General features: G+C 41.9%; 1 protein-coding gene across 2 annotated transcripts in view; it reads left to right on the top strand.

The window, feature by feature from the left end:
- COL19A1 (collagen type XIX alpha 1 chain) overlaps window positions 1–26,815 on the top strand; it is a 1,307,565-nt gene that overhangs the window by 460,037 nt on the left and 820,713 nt on the right. For both annotated transcript variants that reach the window (XM_075340245.1, XM_075340246.1), the window contains exon 13: window positions 842–895. In XM_075340245.1, coding sequence (XP_075196360.1) covers window positions 842–895 — 54 coding nt within the window. The remainder of the gene's footprint in view (window positions 1–841; window positions 896–26,815) is intronic.

Here is a 26,815-nt window from a genome sequence, read left to right as displayed (position 1 = left end):
AAATAAGCCATCACTGATCCCCAGATCCCAAAGGATGAGAACCCTAAGGGCCTCAGAAAATGGCAACAAAAGCGCTATTCTTTTTTTGGACAAAATTCTGAATTTTTTTTAACCTCTTAGTTACATGTACATTAGTTAGTTAGTTTGTTAGTGTACATGTTTGGTATCTGCAAACTTATACTGATGCGAGGCATCATACTAATACATTCGTTTTACCACATAAAGAACAGAGTGAATAAAAGACCCCCAAAACTATCGTGCAATTGCATATTTTTTCCAATTTCAAAGCACTTGGATTTGTTTCTAATTTTCCAGTACACAATTTGATAAAACTAATGGTTTAATTCAAGTACAACTAATCCTGCAAAAACCCAAGCCCTCATATGGCAATATTGACAGAAAAAATAAAAAAGTTATGGCTGTTCTAAGAAGGGGCAGAAAAAACGAAAATGAAAAATTGCCTGGGGGTGAAGGGGTTAAAAAATAATGTGTACATTTTTTTATATATTCACTAAAAAGTGATTTCTGGTTGTTTCTTTTGGTAAATCTCCTTTAAGAGTATAGAATTTATATGCAACAATTACAGAAATGTGCATTATATTAAAAAATCAATGACATTTTGAGGCAAAAATTGTAACCAATGTTCTTTGTGAAGGTGACAAATCATAAATAACTAAGAAATTCTCGTATATGAAATGAAATGGTGCATACTGTTCTATTATTTACCAGCTAATTGTATTTTTAAAGAAATAATTAAAGTTAATGTTTTCATGTCAACAGCATTGAATATTAAAGAAGAAATGTTCTGGATTTTTTTAATTATTTTATCTCTATTTTTAAGGGCGAAAAAGGGGACAAGGGAGAAAGTGGTCTTACTGGTTCTCAAGGGAAAGATGTAAGTTAATAATGATTTTGTCTCATTTATTTTATTGATTGCTTACATATATGTTATTCTGTATGAATGGTATATTATTGTTCTTGTGTAGCCCCCGTGTTATCAAAAGGAGTGAGCTTTCACGAGTATCTGAATAAATATTACTTTACTTTGAAAAAGCAATATAATCATAGTGACCTGTCAGAAAATATAGGCATAATACCATTTTGACATTTCTGCTATCTCCGCTGAATTTATATGTGCAAGGCTTTGTGCCTTTCCTTCTACTTCTGTACAATTTGTAACAGTGATAGGAAAAGCTTTATGCGTGAGCTGTGTTCCTCTACATAAAAATATATATTAGACTGATACTTTCAAAGAAATATGTTTTATGTTTCTTGTTGTTGCACTGTAGTAATACATATTGACCTTTTAATACAAAAAAAGGAATATTTCAAAGATGTGCTTATTCAAGTAGCAGACAGTTATACGCAATTAAGGATACTTCAGAGATAAAATGGAAGGATTGTGTTCACCACTGAGCAATCAGGCAAATATTTTCACAATTCCTATGTCCTCTGATTCATCTCCCTATAGTCTATTTATTAGATTGGTGTGGATGAATGATATTGCTTCTTACATTCTGTATAGTCATGTAAGCAGTGAGATGTGTTGATTTATGAGTATTCCTGCCCTATGGCTTACCTCCAAACTCTTAATTCCTTCCTGAAAAGTACCGTATTTTTTGCTTTATAAGATGCACCGGATAATAAGACGCACCCCAAATTCAGAGCAAAAAAGGGAAAAAAATTGGGTCCGTCCTACAATCTGGTGGTGTCTTACTGGGAGCGGGTGGCAGCAGTGATGAAGTGGGGGTCATAGGAGGCAGTGGCGGTGGTGGAATAGGGAGATGCTGCGGGGGCTGTGCTGGGGCTGGGGGTGGTGTGCTGGAGCTGCTCATGCGTAGAAGACGCTGTCAGCACAACATCTCATCTGCGCACACATGACTTAAGGAAAATGGCGCCCGGAGATGGATCATGCACAGATGAGATTTTAAGCCAAGAGCTCCATCTACACGAGCGCCGACTCCGGGCACCATTATTTTGAAGTCCGCACTGCTGACATTTTTTAGGACTGGCGCCCTGCAGCCCCAGTCCAGCACTGCGCCCTCGGTCTGCAGCACCAGCACAGCGCAGCTCCAGCACATCACCCAAAGCCCCAGCACAGCAAAGCGCTCTCAGCCCGCAGCCCCAGCACAGCACAGCTCCAGCACAACGCAGCTCCAGTACAGCACCTGTAGCATTGCTGCTGTGACCTCTCTCCACCATCCCTGGTAAGCAACATTTGGTTTATAAGATGCACCCCTCATTTTCCTCCCAAATTTTGCGGAAGGAAGGAGGTGGGTGGGATGTTTACGTCCTGCTCATCTCCGCCCCTCCGCTTCTATAGGCCGGCTGCCGTGTGATGTCGATGTGACGCCGAACGTCCCTCCCACTCCAGGAAGTGGACGTTCGCCGCCCACAGCGAGGTCGTATGGTAGGTAAGTACGTGTGACGGGGGTGAATCGTCTGTTGAACAAATTGAACGTGCCGCACATACGATGGGGGCGTTGCAAATCGCATACGATATTGTATGCGAAATTGCAACATGTAAAGCAGGCTTTATTCACCTGCATTGGTGCATATTGCTGGACACATACAATTTGTTTGCTGTCCCATAGACTTATTCCTGTTTTTAGATGTTTTTATCTTCTGTTGTCCTGCTTGGTCTGTATAATTACTTATAATATAGATGGTCATATGTTGCATATTGGATGCATACTGTTTCTATTGTTTCTATATGATATCTGATTTTTTTTTGTTTTCTGTGTCCTCAGACTCATCATTTTCCTATTTATAGTTTAACACTAGAACTACTGGACTCGTGACACCTATATAGAAATACATAGTGCAAAGTAGTCAAAATGACTACCTCAGTAGTTCTAGTGTTAATGTATTTATGTGGATCCTAGGCAGCTAACTTTGCCAGCAAACAATGACTTTACTTTTCTCGTCCCACTAAGTGATGCATATAGAGGCACTGATATGTCTATATGAATATGTAGGCTGTTTGGCACTGTAGAGGATGCTATGTTCTTGAACACATCACACATCTGCTGGATATCACACTCCTCACAATCAGAGGTATATAGTGGTAATTCTAAATCCCGATACAAATCTTTAACAATCTTTGACCCGAATCCCAAGGAAAGTCACTGTCAGTTCAGGTCTCTGCCGATATTCATAAGAGAGAAAAAACAACAGGAAAAAGGGTCACATCTTTTTAGGAATGAATATCCTTGATGAAAACTATAATTCAAAAAATATATGGGCAACCATAATTGTCTATATTATTTACTGGACAAGTCGCAAAGAGGACAATAATTAATACAATGAAAAACACTAAGGGGTACTTTGCACGCTGCCACATCGCAAGCCGATGCTGCGATGCCGAGCGCGATAGTCCCCGCCCCCGTCGCAGCAGCGATTTCCTTGTGATAGCTGCCGAAGCGAACATTATCGCTACGGCAGCTTCACATGGACTCATCTGTCCTGCGACCGTCGCTCTGGCCGGCGACCCACCTCCTTGTTAAGGGGGCGGGTCGTGCGGCATCATAGCGACGTCATACGCCAGGCGGCCAATCGGAGCGGAGGGGCGGAGATGAGTGGGATGTAAACATCCCGCCCATCTCCTTCCTTCTGCATATCCTACGGAAGCCGCAGTGACGCCGGTAGGAGATGTTCATCGCTCCTGTGGCTTCACACACAGCGATGTGTGCTGCCGCAGGAGCGAGGAACAACATCGGACTGTCGCGTCAGCGTAATCATGGATTACGCCGACGCTGCACCGATGATACGATTATGACGCTTTTGCGCTCGTTAATCGTATCATCGAGCCTTTACACACTACGATGTCGCATGCGATGCCGGAAGTGCGTCATGTCGTAGTGACCTACACCTGCGATGTCGTAGTGTGCAAAGCCCACCTAAGACCAAACGTCCTGATTCAAGTGCAAAATATTTATTGATCAAGGAGTAAATAATGCCAAGTGTTTAAAAAACATATTAGCAGTAAAGAATAAGTTGTGCTCACTGCAATAGCCTGGTGCTCGGGAAAAAAATAAGTCAATCAAGAGGGGTAATCCCGGCACACAGTGTATGAAAAAATGGTAAGTCCAGGTATGATATGCTTGAACAAAATTTCTTTATTTTTCACCAAATATAGTACTGCCCGCCGCCAACGCTTCGGCTCACGCAGGAGCCTTCATCAGGGGTCAAGAGCACTGAGAGAAGAAATATGGTATACAAAGAAAAACAAACAGAAACAGTATTTACAAAATGCATCATGACATTACATCAAAGAAGTTTATAAAGAAAATAACCTATTTGGGGACTATGAAAAAATAGGGAACCATTGTCGTAGTGTGAGGGGTAACCTAAAAGGATCTAACCGCTAGAAAGGAGGAAAATCCTGTGAGTATGAAGGGTGAAAAAGGAAAAGAGAACTAGGAAAAGAAAGAAAAGGATAAGGATGGTAAAAGAGAAAGAAGGGACATAAAGAGATGTAGTGAGAAGGAGAGGGAAACAGGGAAAGGAGAGAAGCTGAAAAGTATGAAGAAGTCAAGAAGTAAAATAATTACTGGAGAACATACCCGTGGAAATGGATATGGTGAAGAATCATGTAGGTACAACAGGACCTGTGAGCAAGAGGAACTTGTAGGGAAAAGAAGGGGGAAAGAAAGAGATGCATAAGATATCACCTAGTGTAACTGAGGAGGTAAAAGTAGTAGGACCATGTGTGACTTACTTAATAAAGTCCGCTAATGGGTTAATCCAACAGGAGGAAATGGTTGCTACTGGTAGAGTAGACAGGGAGAACCCTGGTGTGAGAACATATAATTAATATAGGTGGAAAAAGAGTTAAAGGGACAACAGGGAAAAGGGGGGGGCAAGAGGGGGTTGTAACGGTACATACCGAAAAGAGAGGGGTCGTTGGCATATGATGTGAAGGGGCTCACACGGTAGTTTGGGATATAAGGTGAATGCTGCCAAATGAGAACAGCGTCAGTAAAAGTAGAATGTTATCAATAAAGCAGAATATAAGGATGAGGATACATACCAATTAGACATAGTCATATGTGTACTACGATTATCAATCATATGTAGTCTGACAAATAGATTGTCAATATGACATCAGTGATGCTAGGGAAAAAAAAGGGGGGGAAAGATCATGACTGTAATGGTATGTAAAGGGCAGAAAAAGAGAGAGACAAGGAAGGGGTAAGAACGTACCATGGGGCCTCTGGATAGGGGTGAGAGCACCAAGGAAAGGCCTGTAAGGTATCAGGAAATAAGGTGAGTCACATGAAAAAAGGTCAAAGCAGAGCAAAGTGAAGCATCATAGCGAAAACGTCTTACCTAGAGTGGCATGGTAGTAAGGTAACTGCGTGGAGGGAGCCCAGGGACTGTGTAGGAAGTGAGCCTCTATATACAGGCACTTGAGTATCCATTGGTGGAGTGTGAATCACCGCTATCAGGTGTGAGGGGAGTCGCCGAGTGTGTGCATGACGCGCAGCCGACGCCCACCAGTGGGCGGGGTATAGGCGGTCGGCGCGTGCCAAGTGCCCTCACACAGGAATAGCCGTGTGGATGTGCGGGCGTGTGAGTGACGCGCGGCACCCGCCACGCCCACCGAGGGCGGGACATCGGCGGGCGGCGCGTGCCAGGCACACACAGTGTGAGATATGTGTAAAAGGTGACAGATAGGCGTACGTGTGACGCGCGGCGGCCGCCACGCCCCCGTGGGCGGGGTATAGGCGGGGGACGCGCGTCAGGCGAACGCCCATACTGTGTGATGACGCGATAATGACGTGCCTGCGCATGCGTGTTGCACAGTATCCATTCCACGCTCAAGAATATGGAGCGTAGATGGACGGTATGGAACGGGCGCATGCGCCGTGCGAAGAGATAAGTGATAAACAGCGTTATCCGGAGTAACTCTTTGTGGTTGAGAGATCCTAGGTGAGACAGATAGGCAGCTGTGGAACATGCTGGAGCGAAGACGGCCAAAGTGCATACTATAAGGCTTGTGGAGGGTGGTCTAGGATATCTAAAAAAGAGGAATAGAATATACCATTAAAAACATAAGTAAAGTCACATACATGGGATTACATGAGTGATAAGATAAATAAGTACTAGCATCTTTATCTCAAATGACAATATGAACTAGTGAGCTATAAACTAGTGAGATATAAAGAACATGATGATAGTACCAAAGCATGATACAGTATGTCATAAAGGGGACAAACGATACAAATAACAAGATGATGTGATCATATAGAAAAATTACAGAGCTGTAGAGGATATAAGGACAAATGAATACCGTAACATCGGGGATAGGTATCATGGATACGTAAAGGACTCCTATAGAACCTCATAAGACATATAAAACATATAAAAAGCATAATGAAGAATATAATATCAGCAGACAATTTCATATTCCCTGTTGAGCCCCATGGGCTCCAGGGTTTTGAGTGAGTGGATCCAGAAGGCTTCTCGCAGTTTAAGTCTCTGGATCCGACTGCCACCTCTGCGAACGGGAGGGACATGTTCGATCACCTGGTACCGTAACTGGGCTATGGAATGGTTATGTGAGATAAAATGAAAAGGGATTGGTAATAAGGTTTGTTTACAGCGAATTGTGGATTTATGTTTACTTATGCGGTCTCGGATATGTTGGGTCGTCTCCCCAACATACCCGAGACCGCAGGGGCACTTGATGAGATAAACGACATACGAAGAGTCGCATGTAAAGAGACCCTTAATGGGAAATTGCTGACCGGTATGTGGATGGGTGAAGGTATGTCCCTTAGTCACATTGGAGCATTGTGTACAACCAAGACAGGGAAAAGTTCCATTCTTCTGTGTGGTCAAAGTGGGCTGAAGGTGAAGGGGTTTAGAGGAGCCGATGTCGGCTCTTACCAAATGGTCTTTTAGATTTTTAGATTTTTTATGACAGAAGAGTGGAGGATGGCTAAATTCGGAAATAGATGGGTATGACCGGGAGAGTAAAGGCCAATGTTGGCGAATGATATTGCGAATGGGTGTCTTGAAAGGATGATATGTTGACACAAAAGGAATCCTCGTGGGCATAGGGGTTCTAGGAATGTGGGCAGTAGGTAGCACCTTATGATGGGATATATGTGGTGGATAGCCACGTTCCTGAAATTTCAGGCTCATGTCAACATGACGAGTATTTCTGGTCTGTGGGTCAGATACAATGCGAGCGATCCTGTGGTGTTGAGAAAGGGGTAAAGAGTTCTTCATGTGTTTGGGATGGCTGCTGGTGTAGTATAAGAGGCTATTACGGTCAGTGGGCTTGGTATATAAGTCAGTGATTATGTGACCATCTATGTCCAGTGTTACAGTAGTGTCCAGGAAATTGATAGATCTAGGATCATGATGTAATGTAAAGGTGAGGGTAGGGATGCATCCATTCAGAGAGTCAAAAAAAGAGAGAAGTTCGGGGAGCTCACCGTGCCAGATGACAAATATGTCATCTATGTAACGTTTCCAAGTCAGTACGTGAGACTGGAATAATGGAGAGTTATAGACATGGTGATCCTCGAACCAGGCCATAAAAATGTTGGCATAAGGGGGTGCCACATTTGACCCCATTGCAGTACCTTTCCGCTGGATGTAGTATTGGTCACCAAATAGGAAAAAGTTGTGTTCCAATACAATACGTAAGAGGTCTTGGCAAAAAGTATGTTGCTGCTCAGAAAAAGTGCTGTATCGTTCGAGGAACCAGTTAACAGCCTCTATACCTAGATGGTGATCAATGCTGGTATAGAGGCTGTTAACGTCCATAGTCACTAGTAGGCAATCAGTGGGTAATGTCCCGAATGTGTGTACATGGGATAGGAATTCTGTGGTGTCCCTAAGATATGAGCTGATGGAAGGAACCAGAGGGGACAGAATTTTATCAAGGGTGATGGCCAGAGGGGAAAGGATAGAATCGGTGGATGCAACAATGGGTCGTCCAGGGGGGCGGGTCAAATTTTTGTGGATCTTGGGTAAGATATAGAAAACTGGTGTAATGGGATTAGTTTTATGGAGATACTCAGCTAGCTTTTTGTCTATAGTGCCGATCTGAAGATGATAATCAACTATGTTAGTGATAATACTACATATGTTAGAAGTAGGATCTCGTGAAATCGGGGCGTAAGTATTGGTATCACTAAGCTGGCGAGTAATCTCTGAGAGATAGTAGGCTTTATCCAAGACCACTATGGCCCCGCCCTTATCCGCAGGTTTGACAATAATATGTGGATTGTTTTTGAGACTAGAAATTGCACGTGTCTCATCAGGTGTGCAATTGTGTTTAAGGCGAAATGTGCCTCTGTGTATACTGTCCACGAAATGATTGATATCGTTAGAAACCAAGGAAATATATGTCTCCACGGGATGATGATTTTTAGGTGGAGAAAAAGTACTGGGAATACGTAGACCCAAACCCTTTAAATGGAATGTGTCTGAGGACACGGGACTGCAAGTGTCCATAGGACTAGGTTGTAGATTGTCAAAGTGCACCTTGAGACGGAGGTTCCTGAAGAATCTCCTTGTCTCTTGGTCTAAGGTAAAGGAATCGAAGGGTGGGGTGGGACAGAACGATAAGCCCTTCTGGAGGACTGATGACTCGGTGGGAGACAGGGTGTATGACGAAATGTTGAAGACCAGATTGGTCTTACCTGTGAGCGTGTCGTCACTGTTCTTGGGACGAATTCCCTTGCTCCGCCGCGTTTTCCTTTTTGCGGTCGTCGCTGACCTAAAAAAAGAGAAGAGTGAGCTTGATTTTGCTCGCTGTCCGAGCTGTTGGACGAGGTGTAATGTCCAGGGTAGGGTGAACGTCTTGGATAGGTGTAACTGGAAGAACGCCATGTGTACACTTGGTTCTTAACGTAGTCTTGTTGGTCTCGCTGGAACTTCTCTCGTTTGCGTATTTGTAGGTTTTTACGAAAATCGAGAATCGTGGACTCGGTTTTAGATTTAATGGATGAAAACTCTGTGGATGAAAGGGTATTCTGTAATTGTTGCTCAATAGTGGTAATGTTGACACCAATGTCCGTAATCTCCTTCTCCAAGAATTCTATGGTTAGTAATATAAGGTCCATGGAGCATTTGTTTAGAATGCTCTCGTATTTATCGCAGTAGGAGGTATTGTCCGAAAAAAGGGTCGGTCGTAGGGGGATGCGAAGTCCACGAGGAATCCTCTTCGCCCTATGATACTCTGCCAGAGTGATATAATGTAGTTCCAAGGCGGTGTGACGGCGTAGCTCCTTCTCGTAATCCTTGTTTCGGATCTCCTCAGTTGGAGTCATAAGAAATTGATTGGATACATGCACTTTGGATAGTATAGCGGAAGTATCGTCGTCATTATATGAGAACGTAGAAAACGACATATCCAAAAAAGTAATGGAGAGGCAGGAGCAACAACCAAAAAATCGATAGTAGCAGTAAAGAATAAGTTGTGCTCACTGCAATAGCCTGGTGCTCGGGAAAAAAATAAGTCAATCAAGAGGGGTAATCCCGGCACACAGTGTATGAAAAAATGGTAAGTCCAGGTATGATATGCTTGAACAAAATTTCTTTATTTTTCACCAAATATAGTACTGCCCGCCGCCAACGCTTCGGCTCACGCAGGAGCCTTCATCAGGGGTCAAGAGCACTGAGAGAAGAAATATGGTATACAAAGAAAAACAAACAGAAACAGTATTTACAAAATGCATCATGACATTACATCAAAGAAGTTTATAAAGAAAATAACCTATTTGGGGACTATGAAAAAATAGGGAACCATTGTCGTAGTGTGAGGGGTAACCTAAAAGGATCTAACCGCTAGAAAGGAGGAAAATCCTGTGAGTATGAAGGGTGAAAAAGGAAAAGAGAACTAGGAAAAGAAAGAAAAGGATAAGGATGGTAAAAGAGAAAGAAGGGACATAAAGAGATGTAGTGAGAAGGAGAGGGAAACAGGGAAAGGAGAGAAGCTGAAAAGTATGAAGAAGTCAAGAAGTAAAATAATTACTGGAGAACATACCCGTGGAAATGGATATGGTGAAGAATCATGTAGGTACAACAGGACCTGTGAGCAAGAGGAACTTGTAGGGAAAAGAAGGGGGAAAGAAAGAGATGCATAAGATATCACCTAGTGTAACTGAGGAGGTAAAAGTAGTAGGACCATGTGTGACTTACTTAATAAAGTCCGCTAATGGGTTAATCCAACAGGAGGAAATGGTTGCTACTGGTAGAGTAGACAGGGAGAACCCTGGTGTGAGAACATATAATTAATATAGGTGGAAAAAGAGTTAAAGGGACAACAGGGAAAAGGGGGGGGCAAGAGGGGGTTGTAACGGTACATACCGAAAAGAGAGGGGTCGTTGGCATATGATGTGAAGGGGCTCACACGGTAGTTTGGGATATAAGGTGAATGCTGCCAAATGAGAACAGCGTCAGTAAAAGTAGAATGTTATCAATAAAGCAGAATATAAGGATGAGGATACATACCAATTAGACATAGTCATATGTGTACTACGATTATCAATCATATGTAGTCTGACAAATAGATTGTCAATATGACATCAGTGATGCTAGGGAAAAAAAAGGGGGGGAAAGATCATGACTGTAATGGTATGTAAAGGGCAGAAAAAGAGAGAGACAAGGAAGGGGTAAGAACGTACCATGGGGCCTCTGGATAGGGGTGAGAGCACCAAGGAAAGGCCTGTAAGGTATCAGGAAATAAGGTGAGTCACATGAAAAAAGGTCAAAGCAGAGCAAAGTGAAGCATCATAGCGAAAACGTCTTACCTAGAGTGGCATGGTAGTAAGGTAACTGCGTGGAGGGAGCCCAGGGACTGTGTAGGAAGTGAGCCTCTATATACAGGCACTTGAGTATCCATTGGTGGAGTGTGAATCACCGCTATCAGGTGTGAGGGGAGTCGCCGAGTGTGTGCATGACGCGCAGCCGACGCCCACCAGTGGGCGGGGTATAGGTGGTCGGCGCGTGCCAAGTGCCCTCACACAGGAATAGCCGTGTGGATGTGCGGGCGTGTGCGTGACGCGCGGCACCCGCCACGCCCACCGAGGGCGGGACATCGGCGGGCGGCGCGTGCCAGGCACACACAGTGTGAGATATGTGTAAAAGGTGACAGATAGGCGTACGTGTGACGCGCGGCGGCCGCCACGCCCCCGTGGGCGGGGTATAGGCGGGGGACGCGCGTCAGGCGAACGCCCATACTGTGTGATGACGCGATAATGACGTGCCTGCGCATGCGTGTTGCACAGTATCCATTCCACGCTCAAGAATATGGAGCGTAGATGGACGGTATGGAACGGGCGCATGCGCCGTGCGAAGAGATAAGTGATAAACAGCGTTATCCGGAGTAACTCTTTGTGGTTGAGAGATCCTAGGTGAGACAGATAGGCAGCTGTGGAACATGCTGGAGCGAAGACGGCCAAAGTGCATACTATAAGGCTTGTGGAGGGTGGTCTAGGATATCTAAAAAAGAGGAATAGATGTCCCTCCCGTTCGCAGAGGTGGCAGTCGGATCCAGAGACTTAAACTGCGAGAAGCCTTCTGGATCCACTCACTCAAAACCCTGGAGCCCATGGGGCTCAACAGGGAATATGAAATTGTCTGCTGATATTATATTCTTCATTATGCTTTTTATATGTTTTATATGTCTTATGAGGTTCTATAGGAGTCCTTTACGTATCCATGATACCTATCCCCGATGTTACGGTATTCATTTGTCCTTATATCCTCTACAGCTCTGTAATTTTTCTATATGATCACATCATCTTGTTATTTGTATCGTTTGTCCCCTTTATGACATACTGTATCATGCTTTGGTACTATCATCATGTTCTTTATATCTCACTAGTTTATAGCTCACTAGTTCATATTGTCATTTGAGATAAAGATGCTAGTACTTATTTATCTTATCACTCATGTAATCCCATGTATGTGACTTTACTTATGTTTTTAATGGTATATTCTATTCCTCTTTTTTAGATATCCTAGACCACCCTCCACAAGCCTTATAGTATGCACTTTGGCCGTCTTCGCTCCAGCATGTTCCACAGCTGCCTATCTGTCTCACCTAGGATCTCTCAACCACAAAGAGTTACTCCGGATAACGCTGTTTATCACTTATCTCTTCGCACGGCGCATGCGCCCGTTCCATACCGTCCATCTACGCTCCATATTCTTGAGCGTGGAATGGATACTGTGCAACACGCATGCGCAGGCACGTCATTATCGCGTCATCACACAGTATGGGCGTTCGCCTGACGCGCGTCCCCCGCCTATACCCCGCCCACGGGGGCGTGGCGGCCGCCGCGCGTCACACGTACGCCTATCTGTCACCTTTTACACATATCTCACACTGTGTGTGCCTGGCACGCGCCGCCCGCCGATGTCCCGCCCTCGGTGGGCGTGGCGGGTGCCGCGCGTCACGCACACGCCCGCACATCCACACGGCTATTCCTGTGTGAGGGCACTTGGCACGCGCCGACCGCCTATACCCCGCCCACTGGTGGGCGTCGGCTGCGCGTCATGCACACACTCGGCGACTCCCCTCACACCTGATAGCGGTGATTCACACTCCACCAATGGATACTCAAGTGCCTGTATATAGAGGCTCACTTCCTACACAGTCCCTGGGCTCCCTCCACGCAGTTACCTTACTACCATGCCACTCTAGGTAAGACGTTTTCGCTATGATGCTTCACTTTGCTCTGCTTTGACCTTTTTTCATGTGACTCACCTTATTTCCTGATACCTTACAGGCCTTTCCTTGGTGCTCTCACCCCTATCCAGAGGCCCCATGGTACGTTCTTACCCCTTCCTTGTCTCTCTCTTTTTCTGCCCTTTACATACCATTACAGTCATGATCTTTCCCCCCCTTTTTTTTCCCTAGCATCACTGATGTCATATTGACAATCTATTTGTCAGACTACATATGATTGATAATCGTAGTACACATATGACTATGTCTAATTGGTATGTATCCTCATCCTTATATTCTGCTTTATTGATAACATTCTACTTTTACTGACGCTGTTCTCATTTGGCAGCATTCACCTTATATCCCAAACTACCGTGTGAGCCCCTTCACATCATATGCCAACGACCCCTCTCTTTTCGGTATGTACCGTTACAACCCCCTCTTGCCCCCCCCTTTTCCCTGTTGTCCCTTTAACTCTTTTTCCACCTATATTAATTATATGTTCTCACACCAGGGTTCTCCCTGTCTACTCTACCAGTAGCAACCATTTCCTCCTGTTGGATTAACCCATTAGCGGACTTTATTAAGTAAGTCACACATGGTCCTACTACTTTTACCTCCTCAGTTACACTAGGTGATATCTTATGCATCTCTTTCTTTCCCCCTTCTTTTCCCTACAAGTTCCTCTTGCTCACAGGTCCTGTTGTACCTACATGATTCTTCACCATATCCATTTCCACGGGTATGTTCTCCAGTAATTATTTTACTTCTTGACTTCTTCATACTTTTCAGCTTCTCTCCTTTCCCTGTTTCCCTCTCCTTCTCACTGCATCTCTTTATGTCCCTTCTTTCTCTTTTACCATCCTTATCCTTTTCTTTCTTTTCCTAGTTCTCTTTTCCTTTTTCACCCTTCATACTCACAGGATTTTCCTCCTTTCTAGCGGTTAGATCCTTTTAGGTTACCCCTCACACTACGACAATGGTTCCCTATTTTTTCATAGTCCCCAAATAGGTTATTTTCTTTATAAACTTCTTTGATGTAATGTCATGATGCATTTTGTAAATACTGTTTCTGTTTGTTTTTCTTTGTATACCATATTTCTTCTCTCAGTGCTCTTGACCCCTGATGAAGGCTCCTGCGTGAGCCGAAGCGTTGGCGGCGGGCAGTACTATATTTGGTGAAAAATAAAGAAATTTTGTTCAAGCATATCATACCTGGACTTACCATTTTTTCATACACTGTGTGCCGGGATTACCCCTCTTGTTTAAAAAACATATAACACAATCAGTGAGTAAAGAGGAGTTCCCGGCATGATTACAACAATTACATAATATCAACAAACAAACAGAAATCAGAGTATATTGTATCAAAATAATTTTATTTTACAAAAAATATTTTTTTAAATTTTTTTTTATTTATTCCAAATCACTAAAAACATCACAGCATCAAGAAAAACATCACCAGAAAAAACACATAAACAAAGGGATCTTTGACCTAAAAAAATATTTTCCTCCTGATGAAAAGGTTTGTCTTGAAACGTGCGTCGAGGTTCTGAGGGTTTCTTTGACCTTATACTAGACAAGTATGGTACAGTAATTTCTGCTACATTTAACTAAGAGCCTCTGTTATAAGGCGATTGATTTAGTCGTGTTTGGGGGTAGTGGATATTCACATCCAGCCCGAGTAGACAAGTCAGTGAATGGGCTGTGCTTTTCCTCCTTATTAACCCCTTGTACTCCTTATAAACTCCATAGCTATAATCTAATATCATTTCTAAGGGGGAATCTATATGTATGTAGATGAGATCCCTCCTATATAGGTTTTATAGATTTATATGAGAGTTTAATTTGTTCCTTTGGGGATTGAATATTTATATACAGAGGCTATTATATGTATTTATTGATGTAATATTTATTAATTTAATATATGTATCAGTGCTGTTTCTAATATTGGTGAAAGGGCAGAGGTGATGTTTTAATGATATAAACTCTGATATATTTTCGTTATGAACAAAGTATAACCTCCTTCTGCTCTCCTCACCAATAATATTTTTTTAGGTCAAAGATCCCTTTGTTTATGTGTTTTTTCTGGTGATGTTTTTCTTGATGTTGTGATGTTTTTAGTGATTTGGAATAAATAAAAAAAAAATTTAAAAAATATTTTTTGCAAAATAAAATTATTTTGATACAATATACTCTGATTTCTGTTTGTTTGTTGATGACATGTATTCATTTGAGTTAAAGTATCTTTAAAATCATGGTGGAGAAAATATAGAAATCTGCTAATATGTATCTAATTACATAATGTATTATACCATTAATGCCATCAACGGGGGAGGTAGAAGGTATATACAGAAAGAGGACCAATATGGTAACATTAAACATAAACAGTATTGCATTTAATTAACATAATCCAAAGCTGTATCATCAATGTGATGTTATATATTATATTACATTATCATTTCAACCAATATGGGCACCACGGTGGCTCAGTGGTTAGCACTGTAGTCTTGCAGCACTGGGGTCCTGGGTTCGAATCCCACAAAGGACACCATCTGCAAGGAGTTTGTATGTTCTCCCCGTCTTTGTGTGGGTTTCCTCCGGGTACTCCGGTTTCCTCACACACTCCAAAAACATACAGATAGGGAATTTAGATTATGAGCCCCAATGGGGACAGTGTTCCTGATGTATGTAAAGCTCTGGGCAATATGTTAGCGCTATATAAAAATAAAGGTTTATTTTTTATATAATACATAAGGCTCTCAGTCACTATGTATATAAGAAAGGTAATTATACCCAAATGTGTTTCGGATTAGTATCTGAAAACCACATATATTATGGTGAAAAAATTCAATACATGATATTATAGACTAAATTTAATATGAACTAAATGCAAGAATTGCAGTGTAAACTGAATTCTCATAGTTTCATATGATAATATCCACCAACCGATGTCATATGGCCATTGATCCGAAATATACCCGCAAACCAATAAACAATATGCACAAGGATTATAACTACAAAAATACCCGCAGATGATTGAAATCACATGATATCCAAATAGCAAAGATATCACTATAAGGTTCAATCCATCAATGGCATATAGATGAGGCAAAACAAGTGCATCCTATCAGCTATATCACCGTCAGTCGCAGGTTAGCCCATAGTAACACCGTCACTTTTTCAGGAATAATCCCATGTCATCACAGCACCCGAAATAGCATACTTAAGCGGGCTTTACACGCTACGACATCGCTAATGCGGAGTCGTTGGGGTCACGGAATTCGTGACGCACATCCGGCCGCATTAGCGATGCCGTTGCGTGTGACATCGATTAGCGATTTTGCATCGTTGCAAAACAGTGCAAAATCGCTAATCGGCGACACGGGGGTCCATTCCCAATTATCGTTACTTCAGCAGTAACGAGGTTGTTCGTCGTTCCTGCAGCATCACACATCGCTGCGTGTGACGCCGCAGGAGCGAGGAAGCTCTCCCTACCTGCCTCCCGGCCGCTATGCGGAAGGAAGGAGGTGGGCGGGATGTTACGTCCCGCTCATCTCCGCCCCTCTGCTGCGATTGGGCGGCGGTTCAGTGACGTTTCAGTGACGTCGCTGTGACGCCGCACGGACCGCCCCCTTAGAAAGGAGGCGGTTCGCCGGTCACAGCGACGTCGCCGGACAGGTAAGTGTGTGTGACGGCTCTGGGCGATGTTGTGCGGCACGGGCAGCGATATGCCCGTGTCGCGCAACAGATGGGGGCGGGTACGCACACTAGCGATATTGGGACCGATATCGCAGTGTGTAAAGTAGCCTTTACAGCTGAGATTGGGAGAGACCAAACCGCCGGGAATGTCACCTGAGCGTGTGTCTATTTTTCATTATCGGATTGTATAATCTGAAAAATCAAATAATTTGATGGACTTTTGGGAGTTCTGTGTAGGGACCTTGTAGCTCCCATTTCTTTCTTGGCCTCATTATTGCATGTATTTTTTTTTTGTCTACATAAATAGTATATAAACTTTCCTATAACAATATTGTACTGTGCACATAATCATGTCATGCTTCACAGTAATTTCATTCAGTCATATTTTTCTATATACTGTTCTTTAAATATGTCCTATTTTAGAAGTGAATGAAAATAAAGATTATTTTTGCAATGATGCAAATGTATTAGATTCAGTAGACTAGATTGAGGAGGTTCTCAAATATGAGAACATGAGTGTTTCATAGTAAAATGTTCAGTGTTTTTGTTGCCATAGCTACATCCTGATATATGTATTGACTAAATGATACTATGTAATGGCAATTTTCATTTTATTGAACGGCATATTTAGTTTAAAAGCCAGTACCATGGAAGTTTACACTGTCAAACTTTAATGCAGTAGCAAAGCTATAGGTTTTGCAGTTGTCTATGGCCCTAAAAGTTAGTGGGGAACAATCAAGCACTCCTCAACACCCCTACTTCCTCACAGTTGAGTAGTAGCATAGAGATACAGTTTAAAATCTCCCTTTTGTCTCAGGGAAAGTCTGTTATCTGAACTCCCTCTGAATGAATGGGAAACACGGGAAACACAATGATGAAGCTCTATGGCTGATCATGGAGAGAACTATGCAGCCATTCAATAATTGTAGAGTCCTATATCCCTGAATTAATTGTTATCCTTAGATGTAGTCAGTGAGAAAGGAAACCATAAGAGCATTGTGTATGAGAGAATTATATACTAAGCAGTCTGTGTGGAGGGGGAGCTGTCTGTGAGGGGAAGAATAAGATGCAGTCTGCATGGAGATCGGATCTGTATTTGAGAGGAGTAAGATTTGTGAATAAGCGAGTTTTCTGTAAGATGGCAAAGTATTATAGATTCCACAGTTCACTGGCAAAGCATGATGGCCCCCATATTCCCCCCACACAGTAGATGGCTCACACATATCCCCACCAAACAGTAAGCTGCACCCACATACCCTAACACATTATTATTATTTATTATTATAGCGCCATTTATTCCATGGCGCTTTACAAGTGAAAGAGGGTATACATACAACAATCATTAACAGTACAAGACAGACTGGTATAGGAGGAGAGAGGACCCTGCTCGCGAGGGCTCACAGTCTACAGGGAATGGGATCATGGATGTATAGTCCCACCACACATAATGATGGTCACATAGTCCCCCGCATAAAGTATGATGAACTCTATAGTACCTTATTCAATATGATTGCCACACCAACCCCCATACAGTATGATGGACACTACAACCACTTATGCAGTCTGATGGCTACCACAGCCTCCCATATAGTATGATAGACACTAGGGCCACTTACACAATATGATAGCCACCAGGACATATATACATGCCTATATATGCAGTTTGGGTGGTTGTTCATACTGATAAATTCCCTTTAAGCTTTACTTTTGCACTAGAGCCCATGATCCCTTAGCTATATCCCTGTGTTTGGATGATTAACATATTTAGACTACGTCTTTATTCTGCTAAAAATAAAAATTGTTAGTAGTATTTTCTATTAAGTCTAGGAAGTCATTGAAAATGATTGTTTCTATATTGAATGAGAGCATAGGCTACCAATGGTTGATTGATTGATTGATTGATTGATTGACTGATTATTAACCAGTTGAATAAAGTATTTAAGAGCTAAGATATGATGTGGGTAATGATCTTAAAAGCCAAAACGTAAAACTAAAGAGAAAAGGAACAATGTGGGCAAGAACCATGGATGCCAAATATATCTTCTGTTCAACATTCAACAGACTAAAAAAGTTAAGGCCCCTTAATATTAGACAGGATTCTCCACAGTTACCAATTTACATTTATTATTACAAGTGCATCTCAATAAATTGGAATATCATCAAAAAGTTAATTTATTTTAGTAATTCAATACAAAAAGGAAAATGCATATATTATATAGAGTCATTACACACAGAGTGATCTATAAGTGTTTATTTATGTTCTAGCCAATGAAAACCCAAAAGTCATTATCTCAGAAAATTGGAATAATTACCACAAAACACCTGAAAAGGCTTCCTAAGCAATTAAAATGGTCCCTTAGTCTAGTTCAGTAGGCTACACAATCATGAGGAAGACTGCTGACTTGACAGATGTCCAGAAGGCAGTCATTGACACACTGCACAAGAAGAGAAAGCCACAAAAGGTCATTGCTAAAGAAGCTGGCTGTTCACAGAGTGCTGTATCCAAGCATATTAATGGAAAGTTGAGTGGAAGGAAAAAGTGTGGTAGAAAAAGGTGCACAAGCAACCGGGATAACCGCATCCTTGATAGGATTGTTAAGAAAAGGCCATTCAAACATTTTGGGGAGATTCACAAGGAGTGGACTGCTGCTGGAGTCATTGCTTCAAGAGCCACCACACACACACACACACACACACACACACGTATCCAGGACATATGCCACAACTGTCGCATTCCTTGTGTCAAGCCACTCATGACCACGCCAGAAGCATCTTACTTGGGCTAAGGAGAAATAGACCTGGACTGTTGCTCAGTGGTCCAAGGTGTTTATTTCTGATGACAGTAAATGTTGCATTTCATTCGGAAATCAAGATCCCAGAGTCTGGAGGAAGAGTGGAGAGGCCACAATCCAAGCTACTTGCAGTCTAGTGTGAGGTTTCCACAAGCAATGATGGTTTGGGGAGCCATGTCATCTTCTGGTGTAGGTCCACTATATTTTATCAAGACTAAAGTCAATGCAACCATCTACCAGGAAATTTTAGAGCACTTCATGCTTCCCTCTGCCAACAAGCTTTTTGGAGATGGAAATTTCATTTTCCAGCAGGATTTGGCACCTGTCGACACTGCCAAAAGTACCAATACCTGGTTTAATAATCACAGTATCACTGTGCTTGATTGAACAGCAAACTCGCCTGACCTAAACCCCATACCTAATCTATGGGGTATTGTCAAGAGGAAGATGAGAGACACCAGACCCAACAATACAGATAAGCCGAAGGCTATTATCAAAGCAACCAGGGCTTCCATAACACCACAGCAGTGCCACAGGCTGATCGCCTCCAGACCACACCACATTAATGCAGTAATTCATGCAAAAGGAGCCCAGACCAAGTATTGAGTGCATTTACTGAACAGATTTTCCAGTCGGCGCCAACATTTCTGAGTGTAAAATCATTTTCAGTTGGTCTTATATAATATTCTAATTTTCTGAGATAATGACTTTTGGGTTTTCATTGGCTGTAAGCCACAATCATCCACATTAACAGAAATAAACACTCCTAATAGATCACTCTGTTTGTAATGACTCTATATAATATATGTGTTTCCCTTTTTGCATTGAATTACTGAAATAAATTAACTTTCTGATGATATTCTAATTTATTGAGAGGCACCTGTATGTAATTAGGATTCCAGTTTGTCTAATTTGTTGGAGTTGTAAAGATTATTTTAGGGATTGTAAGGGGAAATTTGATTTTTTCATTTGTTAATGATATACACGTAGAAAAGACCCATTTACGTTGGATCCCCCTTATTTTTTACCTTTCTGTCACTCACAAGCCTTTGTAACTTCTCCTTATACTTTCTTATAATTTACTCTTATTCCTATCCTCTCTCCCCTTACACCTTCCCCTTTCCCACCCTTTCACCATAATCTACAGTTACAATATATAAATATATACATTTTGATTTTGGAAAGAATAGTGAAGAATAAGTGGCATCACTACTGTTTAGTCCCCGAGTTCATGAACAAAGTGTGTTTCAATAAAAATTCATGTATCTGCTTGAAAACGGAGGCATATTATAGAGTAGCTCATATTACTCCAGACTGGAAGCTAAAATTAATAAAAATGAGGAACAATCACATTACCATGCTAATAGTAAGAGTTCATCCTGTATTAAAGAGAACCTGACAGCTGATACATGTTGCCCAAACCACAGGCAGCATTTATAAGACACTGGCTGCATGGTTTCAGCCAGGTATATTTGACTCTGAAGCAGTGTTTAAGAGAAAAACATACTTTAAAAGTTGCCAGGGACTAAGCCACATGGGAGACTATCCAGAAAGGCAGGTCCTGCAGGCTTTTCCACACCCACGGCCAGTCACTAATAGGCTCCTCCTTATATATGCACACAGGGGCAATTAGATACTTGCAATTCTAGGAAAGCAGGCAGGGAGAAGGCGTCTGCTTTTAAAGTGTGTTTGTCTCTGAAAAGCCACAGTGATTCAGATTAGAACAAATGGGGCTGAAAGTAGACAGCCAGTATTGATACATGCTGTTCGTACATCGGGCAGCATGTATTAACTGTCAGGCTCCCTTTAAAGGGAACCAGTCACCACTTTTTTGGCCTATAAGCTGCGGCCACCACCACCGGGCTCTTATATACAGCGTTCTAACATGCTGTATATAAAAGCCCAGGCCTCTGTGAGAACATAGAAAACACTTTATAATACTTACCTAACGGTTGTGTGGTTGGCCATATGGACGTCTCCATTCTCTGGTGGCGGCGCCTCCTCTTTTGGGCATCTTCATCCTCTTTCTGAAGCCTGTGTGCATGATGCGTCTACGTCATACACTCTCGCCGGTCCTGCGCAGGCGTACTACAATACTTTAATCTGCCCTGCTCAGGGCAGATCAAAGTGCGCCTGCTCAGGACCTGAATGCCGGTGAGTGTGTATGACGTCGGACGCATCATGCACCGCGGCTAGAGAAGGAGAACAAAGATGGCCAAAAGAAGCGGCGCCGGCACCGGACAACAGAGACACCCATATGGCCAACCATGTAACCGTTAGGTAAGTATTATAAAGTGTTTTTTTATATTCTCATAGCGGCCTGGGCTCTTATATACAGAATGTTAGAATTCTGTATATAAGAGCCTGGTGGTGGTGGCCGCAGCTTATAGGCCAAAAAAGTGGTGGCAGGTTCCCTTTAAATTGGTGATCCTGTGGATATGACAAATATATTTGAAAGGCTAACCATCTTTTGGGAGTAAGTTATTCAGTAGGTTTCCTCAACTAAGTTTTGAAGAGAGTCTTGTTCATGTTAACTCGTCATCTTCCCTTTTAATAAGCGACTGGAGAGGGAATCAATACCGATAGATTTCATATGCAAAATGGATTTTCAGGAACACCTCATGCTCCCTGTACATGGAGGGTCTCTGAAGTACTATCCTATGGACTATTAGTTATATATATGAAATGTTTTGGTCACTCTTCATAGTCTATACTGCTCAGGCGTGAGAACTGGACTGCCAAGGATCTTGTGTCTTGCCAAAAAAAATAAAATGTGTCCTAATCATTTTAGATTTCATTAAGAAATACTTTCCATATTATGTATGTACAGGAGGATCAAATCATTGGATCCGTAGAATTTCAGATATAATTATAACACAATACGATACATTTATCTAAGAATTAACAAGAAATCCTTTTCTGTTTCCATTTCAGAGCAATTGTCCATGTTAATATAGATTTAATGACATGTTTTGTGCCAGTTGCATGAGGTCTGATGTGGGTTTTGTTATCCCTGCTGTAACCATATCCCGGTTTTATGAATGCTACAATCAAGTGTAGCTGCTAACATTGATGAAATCTAATGTGCTATATAAAAGAGGAGAGGACGCTTGCTGAAAGGCAATAATCTCAGCTGGTTGCAGCTGTTGTACTGCTGTTGAGAAGTGTAATACCAGCAAGTGAAAAGTAACATTTCATACAGCCCCACCGTAATGAGATGGGTATCAAGTGTTCGTGACAACTTAACAAAACTTTGCTTTCACACTGTGAAAAAAAAAATGAAATGTGTTTTATAATTTTAGAGAAAATATTCATAGCATATGTAATGAATACACCAGGAGGTCGAGTTACACATTACGAAAGTCATATTATTAGCACCTTGTAAAATGTCACTTCTGCTAAAAACAGAAAATGTATAAAAAATATGGAAATCTGTACATATTTCCCATATTTTTAGTGCAAGCATTTACTGAAAAGAACTTGCATACATTAAGCCTGTATTAGAGTGTATGCCTTCAGCATAAGATTAGCAAAAATATATATACATAGTATACATCAAGTAATGGTATGACCCCAGGTCTAATGGACCAGGCTAAGAAAATGACACATCCCTACAATGCTGTTAGTTTGGGTTTTTAATCATGTATATTTGGCCAGGATTTGTAACACCAAAACTGTACCTATATTGTGGTTGTTGTCTTAAACAATCACAACTTAGAACCTGAAACTTCGTGATCATTGATATTATTGTTTTCTAATTAGTTCAAAACCACATTGAGCATTAAATATATGAACGTCACCAGGGATCGAGGTACAAATCCACCACTTCTTCAGATAGCTTGTTGTATCCAGGTGTTTAATGGGGAAAGACATAGGTTTATGATACTGGCTTACTACAATTTCTATACCGTAGACTACAGGTCTCAACCACATAGCCCTGGAGCCGCATGCAGCCCCTGTGGCTGTCATCTGCTGGTGTCAGCAATAGAGGTCCTGAGACATCTTTGGGTCAACAAAAGACTTTCGGAAGGAGCGTGCTGATCCCCCTGACCTCATGATGGAGTACAGTGTTTCAGACTGGAGCCAGGCTGCTGAATGATAGTAGGTGGAAAGGGAGGAAAAGATTTTTTTTAACTCCTTCCTGACATCCACCATATGATGCAGTGAGAGGTGACTTTATTCAAACCTCTAAACATGTATGGTACGATGATAACAGAGGCTGGCACTATCATCTGCGCGTGTCAGATGTAGATCGAAGCTGTCAACCTGCTGAAAAGGCCACAATTGTTATTAACTACAATTGTGACATTTTACCCTTTTAGATACCGCTTTCAATAGTGACAACATTGTAAAGATGGTTACTTGCGGGGGAGGGAGAGCTGCCTTTTCTAAAGGGAACCTGTCAGGTGCAATATGCACCTAGAACCGTGAGCAATTCTGGGTGCATATTGCTAACCCCTGTCTAACAGTCCCAGCCTATAGTAGCAATGATAAAGAGATCTTTAGAAAAAGTATTTCTAAACATCCCATATGATATGCTAATGAGGCCAGGGACTACTGTCAAGGGCGTTAGTAACTTTGGCTAGTCGGCTCCCTTAGCATCTTAGAATGCCCCTATGGGCGTTCTAACATGCTAATGAATGCGAAGCATCAGAGGTTGGTCTCGCTTACCTCTGCTGCTTTCGCGCTTGATGCTGGATTTCGGCTCAGTGCGCATGATCCCAGACTTTCAGTCATGCGCACTATGAAACCGGGTGTATGCGTCCTGGCTTCAAACTTTTGTAGTGTGCATGACCGAAAGTCCGGGATCATGCGCATTGAGTCGAACTCTAGCAATGGCAGAAGAGAGGTGAGCACGACCATCCTTTGATGCTGTTCTTTCATTAGCATGTGAGTACACCCACATGGGTGTGCTAACATGCTAACGGGGCCAACTAGCTAAGGAAACTAACGCCCCTGTGACTAGTTCCTGGCCTCTTTAGCATACCATATGTGATCTTTAGAAATACGTTTTGTAAAGATCTCTTTATCTCTGCTACTATAGGCTGGCACTGTTAGGCTATGTGCCCATGGGACTCTGTATCTGTGGATTTTTCTGCATCAAAATCCGCAGCTTTCCCCCGGAATCCGTACCTTTTCATAAGTGCGGATTTGATGCGGATTTGACGTGGATTTGTCGCGAATTTGTCGCGGATTTTGCGATTTTTTTTTTTAATTCAATTGAATAGGCAAAATTCACACGAAAATTCGTAACAATAATTGACATGCTGCAGATTTTTCTGCACGAAAATCCGCACGATTTCCCCTGCGGAAAAATCCGCAGTGTGGGCACAGCATTTCCCAAATGCCATAGAAATGGCTGGGGAGTAGCTGTGCTGCAGATTTCTGGAAAATCCGCGGCTTTTCCGCGAGAAATCCGCGGCAAAATCCGCGCATTTTCCGCAGCGTGGGCACATAGCCTTAGGCAGGGATAAGCAATATGCACCCAGAACTGATCGTAGCTCTGGGTACATATTGCACCTGACAGGTTCCTCTTAAGCTTATTGGTATCCATGGATAACCAAGGCCAAGTAATGGTCTTCGAATGAGCTAGCTAAGGGGATCTGTAAAGCCCTGCAATAAACAGGATCTAATAAGCATAGTGTCAGTACAAAACTGACAGATCTAATATCTTGCAGTACAAAATCATGAACCGAGATCAAGCAAGTAAAAGTTAATGTTCTATATAAGGACTAGGTAAAAAAAAAATTAAACAAAAAATTAAAAGAAATTGTGACAAAATAACTAAAAGTTTTTTTGCCAATAAAAATGCTATTTTATGTATAAACGCAAGAAAAAAAAAGTACCTGTTTGGTTTGACCCAAGCTATAAAACAGTACTAAAGCCCATATCATAAACACTGAAAAAAAATAAATAAAGCACTCCAAATATTTAGTTTTTTCATTATACTGATAGATGTTACATGTATTAAAGAGTGATCAAAAAGTCATAAAAATTATCGTCTTTCTGAAAAAGTAATCTTGCGCCACAAGGAATGTTACCAATCAGTTTCAAATATATTTTACCCAGGCAAGTTTGAGACCCATTCTGTAGAAATTGAAAGAAGAGGTGGTCATCTATGCACACAAAGAAAAGATTTTTTGAACTCCATTGCACAAAACCTGTATGAAACAATGGTCTTACTTCCCTCATGCATGCCCCACAAGTTAAAACTGATTTTTATGCACCTTTCAATCTAATATGCCCTGATTGAAATGGTCTGTAGCTTGCATACACTCTTTTTGAGGGGTGCTGTTTTTTTTCATCTGCATTTTACTAGCATAGTCTGATGCTAGCCACTACTTATGGGGAGTGTCAGCAGGAACGTAGTAGTCAGGACAGCTAGGGTCTGTTAACAGGAGGACACGTATAAACACAAGGAGAAAACAGAGGCATGTTCAGGGCAATATCTGGGGGTCAGAAGTGCAGGGGAGCACGTAATAAGTTCAGGGAGAATGCAGAGATGTAGTCAGGTAACGGTCTGAGGTCAAAAAGGCAGGAGGTCACGACAGGAACAGGGAGTGGGCAGAGACGTAGTCAAATAACGGTCCCGGGTAAGAGAACAAAGATCAGAACAGAGACACAAAGCAACAGCACAACTACAGAACCAGAAAATACAACTAGTGTTGTCCTTGGTGAGCATGCTCAGTAAAGAAGCCTGAGCAATCAACAGGAATGTGGGACACCTGAGTAATCATCATCAAAATGGAATACTGTGCTGTCAAACACACTGCCAGATAGTAACACAGGAAAGGGCAGCAGAGCATATCCAAAGGCAAGATGCTCTGCACAGAGGAATCGTGACACATAGTAGTATGGGTGCTAGAACTTCATTCTCCTTACCAGAATGCCCTGTGCTCTTTTATTAATGAATGGCTTTCTTGCTTTGAACTGAAAGCCACAACCTCCGTTATGCCTGTATGTAAGCTGAGTGACGAGAGAAGAAGCAGAGACACAAGGAACCATCCCCACCTACAGGCAGAGGGCAGAAAGTTAGAAAAAAATAAGACATCTAATGGATAGCATTTTAGAGTGATTTTTGGTGATGATTAGATATATGTTTTTAATGTAGTAGTTTACATTTATTTTGGTTTGTTTCACTGTTTATATCTTAATTACAAGCTTGAACCACTCATGTAACAGAAAGTACAGCAGTACAGACTATCTCAGATTACCCTTAGTTTATTCTCATTATTATTATTGCAAACAATAAAATTCAAATAGAGATGGAGAGTAAGTTCCAGGAAAAAGTATTTCCTTGTGTTTCTGTGGGTTTTATGCCTTAGCAGTCTATAGCTTATTGATAGGCTTCAGTACTAGATGCAAGAGAACATTTCCACAGGCTTCCTGATGACCTTCTCTGCGCTTTCAGCAGGAACGATTTTGATACAGAGGTCTCCATGGATGAAGCAGATTTTATTCTCATTCTGTACCAATCCACACTAAAAAAAAGAAGGGAAAACAAAAAAGTGCTCAAAATGTGCTAAAGTGTGCACTTAGACTAATCTAGACAAATGACACATAGTGACATATGACACATAATAATATAGACACATTTATTGTCAAGTTCTTCAAGTTATTTCTG

This window comes from Anomaloglossus baeobatrachus, chromosome 3, assembly GCF_048569485.1.
Source record: "Anomaloglossus baeobatrachus isolate aAnoBae1 chromosome 3, aAnoBae1.hap1, whole genome shotgun sequence".
In the NCBI taxonomy this organism is placed as follows: Eukaryota; Metazoa; Chordata; class Amphibia; order Anura; family Aromobatidae; genus Anomaloglossus; species Anomaloglossus baeobatrachus.
Note: the sequence above shows the minus strand (reverse complement) of the source record. Positions and strands in the feature narration are given on the sequence as shown.